Here is an 8,982-nt window from a genome sequence, read left to right as displayed (position 1 = left end):
GTTGTAATAATATCATCCCTTTTTTTTTTTTTTTGGGGGGGGAGAGGTTTTTGCTATAGGGCACATGCGCACGCCAGACAGACAGACAGAAAGTGAGAAATCACCCCCTGGGGGGGGGTGGCCACATCACAATCCCTTCTCCTCCATTCTCCTCTCGGGATCTTGGGCACGCACGCACATGCGCCCGCCATGAGTTTAAGCCGCCGGGTCCGGGACATGAACCACAGTCAACTACATGGGAGTCCAGCGACATAGCCATTATGTCCCAATAAAATCATTCTTAAAAAAAAAATAATAATAAAATAAAAGGAACACTGGCTCTGGGCCAGCCATGTAGCTTAGTGGTTAGGTGAGCCGGATCCCACAGGGCCAACTACAGTTTGAATCCCGGCTCTGGCGGCTTGTAAAACATGTCAGACCCGAGTACGGGTGTGTACACACTCCCCGCAGGGGGAAGAAATGGAGGAGAAGGAATCGTGGCAATGTCACGGCTCACTGCCCCACAGGAGGCTGTCCTCTTCCTCTCCCTTCTCTCTCATGTCTCTGTCTCTCTCTGGCAAGTGTACACGTGCTCTGGGAACTTAAAGAAAAAATAAAAAAGAAGAATATTGGCTCTCCAGTCAATCTTCCCAAAAGGAACCCTCTGTTCACCCTTACTATGAAAATTGAGCTTCCTCTATTTTTTTTTTTTTTTTGAGAGATATTTTGGCTATGGGGGTGTGTACTCACTGCAGAAAGACAGAGAGAGAGAGACAGAGAGACAGAAAGCAAGAAATCACCCCCCAGAGGGGATGGCCACACCGCAATCCCTTCTCCTCCATTCTCCTCTCGGGATCTTGGGCACGCACGCACACGCGCCCGGCGTGAGTTTAAGCCACCGGGTCTGGGACTCGAACCATGGTTGACCACGTGGGAGTCCAGCGACAGCTTCTTCTGTTTTAAATAGGGATAGCAGTAACACCTACCTCCCAGGACAGCGAGGAAGACTGGGGAAGATTAGGCATGTTTGAAAATAGTACAGTGCCTGGCACTCCGTAAGACCTGAGCATAGAGCTGGTATTGCTTTTCAGTTAAGCAGAGAAAGGCGGACTCTCCTACAGAGAGACAGTGCTGCCAGAGAACATCCCCCATGGTGGGACACTGGGGACGGGCCCCTGAAATCCTAGCGCTTAGTCTCAGAGCAGCTACTTAGCCACAGTGTGATCCGGGCTTAAGCTGTTTCAGCTCGGGCTCACTTCTTAGGCATCTAGAGACCAGGGGGAAGAGGGTGGGTATTAAACTAGGTGATCCCCCGAGGTCACGGCCCTAAGTCTTTGACCTAACAGGTAGGGTCTGTCTATAATCGGATCCGGCTGGAATTTTCGTCTATCATTGGATTGGGCAGGCTTTGTTGGGTGACAGTTCTATGCTTTTCTGTGTTTATTGTTTTATTTATTCACTGGTCCAACCTGGGAGGTTATCCTCATCAATGTCACTTTTCATTAAAAATTAAGTAGACTGTCAGAATGAACTATTTACATCTGGTTGTTTTGTTTTTTTTTTTAATTTTTTTTTGAGAGGTGTTTGCTATAGGGCGCGTGCGCTTGCCAGACAGGCAGAGAGAGACAGAGAGACAGAAAGTGAGAAATCACCCCCCAGAGGGGATGGCCACACCGCAATCCCTTCTCCTCCATTCTCCTCTCGGGATCTTGGGCACGAACGCACACGCGCCCGGCGTGAGTTTAAGCCACTGGGTCCAGGACTCGAACTGCAGTTGACTACATGGGAGTCCAATGACATAGTCATTATGCCAACTGTTGGTCCCGTAACTATTTACAATCTTTTTTTTTTTTTTTTTTTAAGAATTTCACTATCAGTGCGTGCACTCACTGGAGAGAGACAGAGGGAGACAATGAAAGAGAAAGTGAGAACTTACCTCCCCACCCCGGTAGGGTGACTACACTGTAATCCCTTCTCCATTTTCCTCTCTGGATTTTGGGCATGTATACATATGCACCTAGTGTGATTTTTCAAGCTGCTAGGTTCGGGACCTGAACCATGGTTAACCATGTGGGAGTCCAGTGCCTTAACCTCCATGCCACCGGCCAGCCCAGAACCCTACTTTCAAGATCATCCAAAATGAAACCAAAAGGGTTATAACCTTCCTTGCCTTTTTGTCCTTCGACTATATATACATATCTTCTTGATTCGAAAAGGAGAATGCTTCTCAATATCTGGAAAGGAGAATAGCCCAAACCTCCTCCTCTTGGTTAAGGGGGAGTTGAATTTGGAGAGAACGCAGACACCCACCGACCGGGCGTTCTGTCTGTGACGGCCTCACCTTTCAGCTGGAGGTACCCTTGAGCCAGGTTGATGTGAGCCTCTGCGAGCTTCCAGTGCGAGTCCCCATAGCAAATCCTCGTCAGTGCCACGCACCGCGTGAGCTCGTGGACGGCCTGTTTATACTGTTAGGGAGGGAAACAAGGGCTCATCTTAAAACGTGATAGTCGGGACCAGCAGATGGTTGCATTGCTGGATGCCCACGTAGTTGACCGCAGTTCGAATCCCAGACCTGGCAGCTTAAATCTCACGCCGGGCGCATGTGCGTGCGTGCCCAAGATCCCGAGAGGAGAATGGAGGAGAAGGGATTGTGGCGCGGCCATCCCCCCTGGGGGGTGACCTATAGCAAAATCCTCTCCAAACAGAAATAAAATAAATAAATAAATAAATAAATAAATAAAATTCTTTTTTAAAAAATATTTTATTTTATTCGTTGTCATGGTTCGGTTTTATTTTTCTGAAGCTGACCAAAGAGAGAGAAGGAAAAGTGGGAAAACAAGCTGCCAGGTCCGGGACTCAAACCGCGGTCAGCCATGTGGGAGTCCAGTTGCCTTAATCGCCATGCCACCTGCCAGCCCCCAGTAAATAATTCTTTAAAATAAAACGAAGGCACTTTATTATACACTCTCTTGCATCAAACTCCTGAGAGTAGGCATGCACTTGTGAACTACTCTACATTTTTCTGTTTTTCTTTGTCATTGGCTATAAGGCCTGTGTGGTTGCCAGAGACGGACAGACAGACAGAGAGAGGGAAAGCGAGAAAGCATTGCTCTGTGCAGGGGCAGGGATGGGCACGCCACGGTTCTTCTTCTCCATTCTCGCAGGACTCTGGGTACACCTGCACTTACACCCGGCATGTTCATCAAGCCACTGGGCCTGGGAATTGAACTGTGCGGTTGGCCATGAGGGATCCAGCGGCCTACCCCACCATGCCACTGGCTGACTCTACCTTCCTTCTCTTGATCCTACGTGAGGGCTCGGGCTCCAGGGTACGGGTGTAGGACGAGGGCTGCTCACCTCGTGGCTGCTGGCGTAGCGTGTGGCCTTCTCCTCGCAGAGGTGCAGCTTCTCCCGTGGTGGCTGGAACAGTGCTGTCTGGGGCAGCCTGCTCTGGGGCTTCCTCCTGGGAGTGACACTGACCGCAGCCACGATCTCCTCTAGGTGGCCGGACACGTGTGCTTCCTGCGATTCCTGCATGCTTTTACAGACATTGTCCTCTAGTTTTTAAAGGAGAGAAAGAGCTGTTAACTGACCACTACCATAGTTACTTTCAAAAATAAAAACTGGGACCAGCAGTTAGCATAATGGCTATGTCGCTGGACTCCCATGTAGTCGACTGCGGTTCAAGTCCCGGACCTGGTGGCTTAAACTCACGCCAGGCGCGTGTGCGTGTGTGCCCAAGATCCCTAGAGGAGAATGGAGGAGAAGGGATTGCAGCGTGACCATCCCCTCTGGGGCGTGATTTCTCACTCTCTGTCTCTCTGTCTCTCTCTGTCTGTCTGGCGAGCACACGCGCCCTATAGCAAAAACCTCTCCAAAAATAAAATAAAAATAAAAACAAACAAAAAAACACTTTTTTTTTTTTTCTCTAGAAATTGAAGCTGGGGGAGGGACCAGCAGGTAGCGTGGTGGCTAAGGGTGCTGGACTGACTCCCACATGGTCGACCACGGTTCGAGTCCTGGACTTGGTGGCTTACTTTCTCACTTTCCCTCTCCCTCTCACTTTGGCCCTCTCTGGTCAAAATAAAATAAGTAAATAAATACATTAAGTTAAATAAAATAATTATTTAAAAAAGAAAAGAAAAGAAATTGAAACTGGCGGACCAGTAGGTGGTGTCGTGGTTAAGCCTCTGGATTCCTACATGGCTGACTATGGTTCAAGTCCTAGACCCAGAAATTTGAAAATCATGCTGGGTGCGTGTGTGCGTGCGTGCCCAAGATCCCGAGAGGAGAATGGCAGAGAAAGGATTGCAGCGTGGCCATCCCCCCTAGGGGGGTGATTTCTCACTTTCCCTTTTTCTCTCTCTCTCTGTCTTTCTGGCAAGCACACATGCCCTATAGTAAAAACAAAATCCACCAGCTCACTTACTCTGAGCCACATGCTTATCATCAGCTGTTTTTCTTTTCTTTGTAACAGCCATGTCTAGGGCTTAAAATTTCATTAGAAATCAGCCCTGTGCCCACCCCCCACCCCACCCCCCTGCCAGCCTGGGGTCCTGGTCCCTACACCTCTCAATGGGGACCCACAACTGCCAGTCAGACTTCCCCAATCAACTGATGCTGTTCCTTCTGCCAGACCTGCCCAGTGGAATGCTGAGCCACATGGTCAGCCCCAGGTGAGGATGGGGGGGGGGAAGAAGGGGTCCGAAGTGGAGCCTCAGTCTTCTGCTTCTAAGAGGTGATGTTCAAGACATTTAGTACCTGGAGTAGCAGAGGGCCCCCGACCAAGGTCTGTAGGTGGCAACTCCATTGGAGCTGGGTTCTGAAGGTCCCCTGCTGTTCTGGGTGTTAGCATTTGGGTGCTGGCTTGCAGGGAGATGAAGGGGGGTCTGGGGGAGGGACAGGGGCCCTGGGGCAGAGGCTCTTAGAAAATAACAGTCATTATGACTGTATGGGAGCATGCCAGTTGTTAAACCACACCTCTGCCAGGGCGGGGGGGGCAGTAGGTGGCACAGTGGCTAAGGTGCTGGACTCCCACATGGCCCGTGGCAGATGGAGTCTCGGACCCAATAGCTTGAAACTCATGCTGGGCACATGTGCATGGGTGCCCTGGGTCCCAAGAAAAGAACGGAAGAGAAGGGATTGAGGCATGACCATCCCCTCCTGGGGTGGGAGATTTCTCACTTTTCCCTCTCTTTCTGGTGAGCGCACACATCCTATGGCAAAAATAAATTAAAAAATAGGAAGGAAAAAAAGAAACAACCTTGCCCATAGGTGAGCTGAGGAATATGGAAAACATTGTAGAAATAGTAAAAAAAAAAAAAAAAAAAAAATGGAACCAGCAATTGGCGTAATGGCTATGTCGCTGGACTCCAATGTAGTCAACCACAGTTCGAGTCCCGGACCCGGTGGCTTAAACTCACGCTGGGCGCGTGTGCGTGCGTGCCCAAGATCCCGAGAGGAGAATGGAGGAGAAGGAATTGCGGTGTGGCCATACCCCCTGGGGGGTGATTTCTCGCTTTCTGTCTCTCTGTCTTTCTGGCAAGCACACACACCCTATAGCAAAAACTTCTCAAAAAACAAACAAACAAACACACAAACAAAACACTTAAGTAGGGACCAGCAGACGGTGTAATGATTACATCACTAGACTCCCACCTTGTCAACCATGGTTTGAGCCCTGGACCCGGCAGCTTAAAACTAACGCCAGGCGTGTGTGTGTGTCTGTGCCCAAAATCCCTAGAAGAGAATGGAGGAGAAGGGGTTGTGGCATGGCCATCTCGTCTTGGGGTTAACTTCTCACTTTCTGTCTCTCTGGCAAGCACACACACCCTATAGCAAAAATCTCTCTCAAAAAAAAATAAATAAATAAAAAAGAAATACAGTAAAGCAGGTTCACTATTTCCGAGGGGAGAGGGGTTTCCATGCAAGCAGTTCCACGGCTAAACAAAAGGGTTTGGGACCAGTTAGCAAATACAGTAGCAGGTACAGGATGTCGTCCCGGATACGGTTTTCTCTCTGGCTAGCTTGAGCTATTTTCTCCTGGGAAGAGCAAGCCGGCTTACAGAAACAGACGGCCATGTTAGGGGAAGGGAACAAAATGGACGAACAGTTGTTCATGTGCAAGATCTGATATGCGGCCTTCCACATTACGCCATCCGTTGGCCTCTCAAATTGGGTCTTGATATTACGAAGCCTGCCTCAATAGCTCAGTTCACACCAGTTTGAAGCTTCGGAAGACCTCTGGTCTATGACGGTCACTTGGAGTCAAAAACTGACCACAATCCCTCTTCCTCAGTCCTGCAGTTTCTAAAGACTGTGATTCACACATACACCCAAGGTGTATTCAGGCTGACCCAGCTGGGGGAATTGAACCTCTGTCACCACGTGGCTTCCAGACTGTAGTCTGGCATGTCACCAACTGCCCTCCCAAGGCTGGGCCTCCATAGTTGTAACTTAAATTTTCTGAGTCTCACGTGTCCCTGAGCTAGAGTGTGAGCATCCTATATTCCTATATGAGCAACTATATTTTATTTTATTTATTTATTTTTAAAAAATTATTTCATTTAACTTTATTTATTTTAATTTGACCAGCGAGGGACAGGAGGAGAGAGAGAGAAGGGGAAAGTGAGAAAGCAAGTCACTAGGCCCAGGACTTGAACCATAGCCGGCCATGTGGGAGTGCAGCACCCTTAACGACCACGCCACCTGCCAGCCCCCTATTTTATTATTTTATATCTCCTTGTATGAACTAGCAAAGGCCACTTGAGAAATAATTATTCTTATTTATCAATATTTTCTTGAGATTTCATATTTATGTTTTAATATAAATGATCATTTTTAAACGTACGAATGCTGAATATCTTTTTGAAGAATTTTTTAAAAATTATTTTATTTCAGGACCAGCAGATGGCATGGTGGTTAAGGTGCTGGACACTCCCACATGGCCAACACCACGGTTCAAATCTTGGACCTGGTGGCTTGCTTTCTCACTCTCCTTCTCTCTCTGGTCAGATTAAAATAAGTGAATGAAGAAATAAAACTTAAAAAAAATTAATTTCATTATTTTTTGTTAATTTGGCCAGAGAAAGAGAGAGAGAAAGGGAAAGCAGGAAAGTAAGACTCCAGGTCTGGGACTCGAACCGCAGTAGGCCATGTGGGAGTCCGGTGCCCTAACTACCATGCCACCTGCTGATCCCTCTTTTTGAAGTATTTATCCTTATATATAATACCTATAGATTCAGTTTCAGATAACAATACTATGTTTTGCTTGGGCACTCCCAGCTATGGCCTGGGATTTCTTAATCTACCAATATACACAAAGTTTGGGTCCAAAGCCAACTTCGATTTTCTCATTATCTTTCTTATTTTTAAAAATTTTTAAAAGAGATTTTTGTTATAGGGTGCACGTGTTTGCTGGAGAGACAGACGGATTGAAAGTGAGAAATCATGCCCCAGGGGGGATAAGCACACGACAATCCCTTTTCCTCCATTCTCCTCTTGAGACTTTGGGCATGCACGTACGTACACGCATCAGGTGAGAATTTTAAGCCGCTGGCTCCAGGACTCGAACCATGGATGCCCATGGGGGAGTCCAGTGCCTTAACCACTATTGCGCCTGCTGGCCCTTCTCATATCTTTTAATAGGTTAACTGTTTATTGTACCAAGTATGATAATAGACAAACAAAAATATTTATTGCATGATAAAATTACAGTATTAATGTCTTTCTAAATCCACATGTAAGCGACAATAATAACAAACGATCGATCACTCCTTAAAGTAGAAAATATGAATTCTTTACCTGTCAAAAAGCCAGGGGTAACCTCCAGACGAGGCTTTCCAACCTCACCCTACAGAGAACAATGCCCTCTGAAAACTCCGCTTCCTGCTAGGTGGATGGTGCCTGTCTTCCCTCTGAATTTCCTTTGGCACATACTCCTTTAAAACTAGCCAAACACTGGAAAAGTTTCCACTTTCGGATCTCCAGCCCTGTCACAAAACCCTTTGTCAGTTTACCCAGTCCGCTTGAGAGGTTCTCCGTTTCTTTTTCGAGGGAGTCACAATTTTCTTGGGAGCCTGGTTTGTCCCTTGGGTTTTTTCTGGATCACTTCGGGGATTCTTTGTACAGATCGAAAAGCATGAAAAAGTCGAAAGCAGGTAATTCCAGCCTAAATTGGAGCAGTATTTCCCCACCCCTTAAAGCAACCGGGTACTTTGCAAAACTCCAGGCAGAAGAATGAATGATAGCACATTCACCAATAGGAAGTGGAGAAGAGAATTTGTTGAAGTTTGCAACCCAATCCTTGGGAACCAGAGGTGGGAATTTTAAAATGGGGTTGCCCTTTTCCTTGAAATGTTCTTAAAGTGGTATCGCTGCCTGTTGATGTTGGTAAAAGATGGGAAAAAGTGCACGCTTGTATCAGAGGACTTTCTCCTCTTTAAATGAGACAAATGTGCAGACAGACCCTCTCCAAAGCAAGAGAACTAAGCGTGGTCACAGGACACGACCGTATCACATACGATCACTTGGCAACTTTTATGACAACTTAGGGAGGACATAAGAATTATTTTAACATGGTTTATTTTTCATGATCAGAGATCTGATGTGGATGACTTGAAACAACAATATTCTCTCTTTTTAAGAAAGAAATGAGAACTAAGAGGTAAGCATTGATTACTTTGAAAAGTTTGTATGTGTGGGGAACCAGCAGTTAGCATAATGGCTATGTTGCTGGACTCCCACGTAGTCAACCACGGTTCGAGTCCCGGAACTGGTAGCTTAAAACTCATGCAGGGCGCGTGTGCGTACATGCCCAAGATCCCTGGAGGAGAAGGGATTGCGGTGTGACCATCCCCCCTGGGGGGTGATTTCTCTCTTTCTGTCTCTCTCTGTCTGTCTGGCGAGCGCATGCGCCCTATAGCAGAACAAACAAACAGAAACCTCTCCAAAATTTTGTGTGTCTCTTCTAATAATAGCAATTAGCAGCAAGTCTTATTTTGA

General features: G+C 47.1%; 1 protein-coding gene across 6 annotated transcripts in view; it reads right to left on the bottom strand.

Annotated features, from left to right (window-relative positions):
* TTC23 (tetratricopeptide repeat domain 23) overlaps positions 1 to 8,200 on the bottom strand; it is a 46,863-nt gene extending 38,663 nt beyond the window's left edge. For 4 of the 6 annotated variants that reach the window (XM_014592760.2, XM_014592763.1, XM_014592759.2 and 1 more), the window contains exons 1-3: positions 4,409 to 4,555; positions 3,337 to 3,536; positions 2,321 to 2,444 (exon numbers count right to left, since the gene is read on the bottom strand). In XM_014592760.2, the coding sequence (XP_014448246.1) occupies positions 2,321 to 2,444; positions 3,337 to 3,536; positions 4,409 to 4,460 (376 nt within the window). In that variant the 5' untranslated portion in view covers positions 4,461 to 4,555. Of the gene's footprint in view, positions 1 to 2,320; positions 2,445 to 3,336; positions 3,537 to 4,408; positions 4,556 to 4,585; positions 4,648 to 7,782 lie in introns of those variants that run through there. The other 2 variants (XM_014592762.2, XM_014592761.2) reach the window with 2 other exon arrangements.
* Between the last annotated feature and the right edge of the window lie 782 nt (positions 8,201 to 8,982).

Source organism: Tupaia chinensis, unplaced genomic scaffold, assembly GCF_000334495.1.
Source record: "Tupaia chinensis unplaced genomic scaffold, TupChi_1.0 Scaffold138490_1, whole genome shotgun sequence".
NCBI classification, from domain to species: Eukaryota; Metazoa; Chordata; class Mammalia; order Scandentia; family Tupaiidae; genus Tupaia; species Tupaia belangeri.
This window is presented reverse-complemented; position numbering and strand designations above follow the sequence as displayed.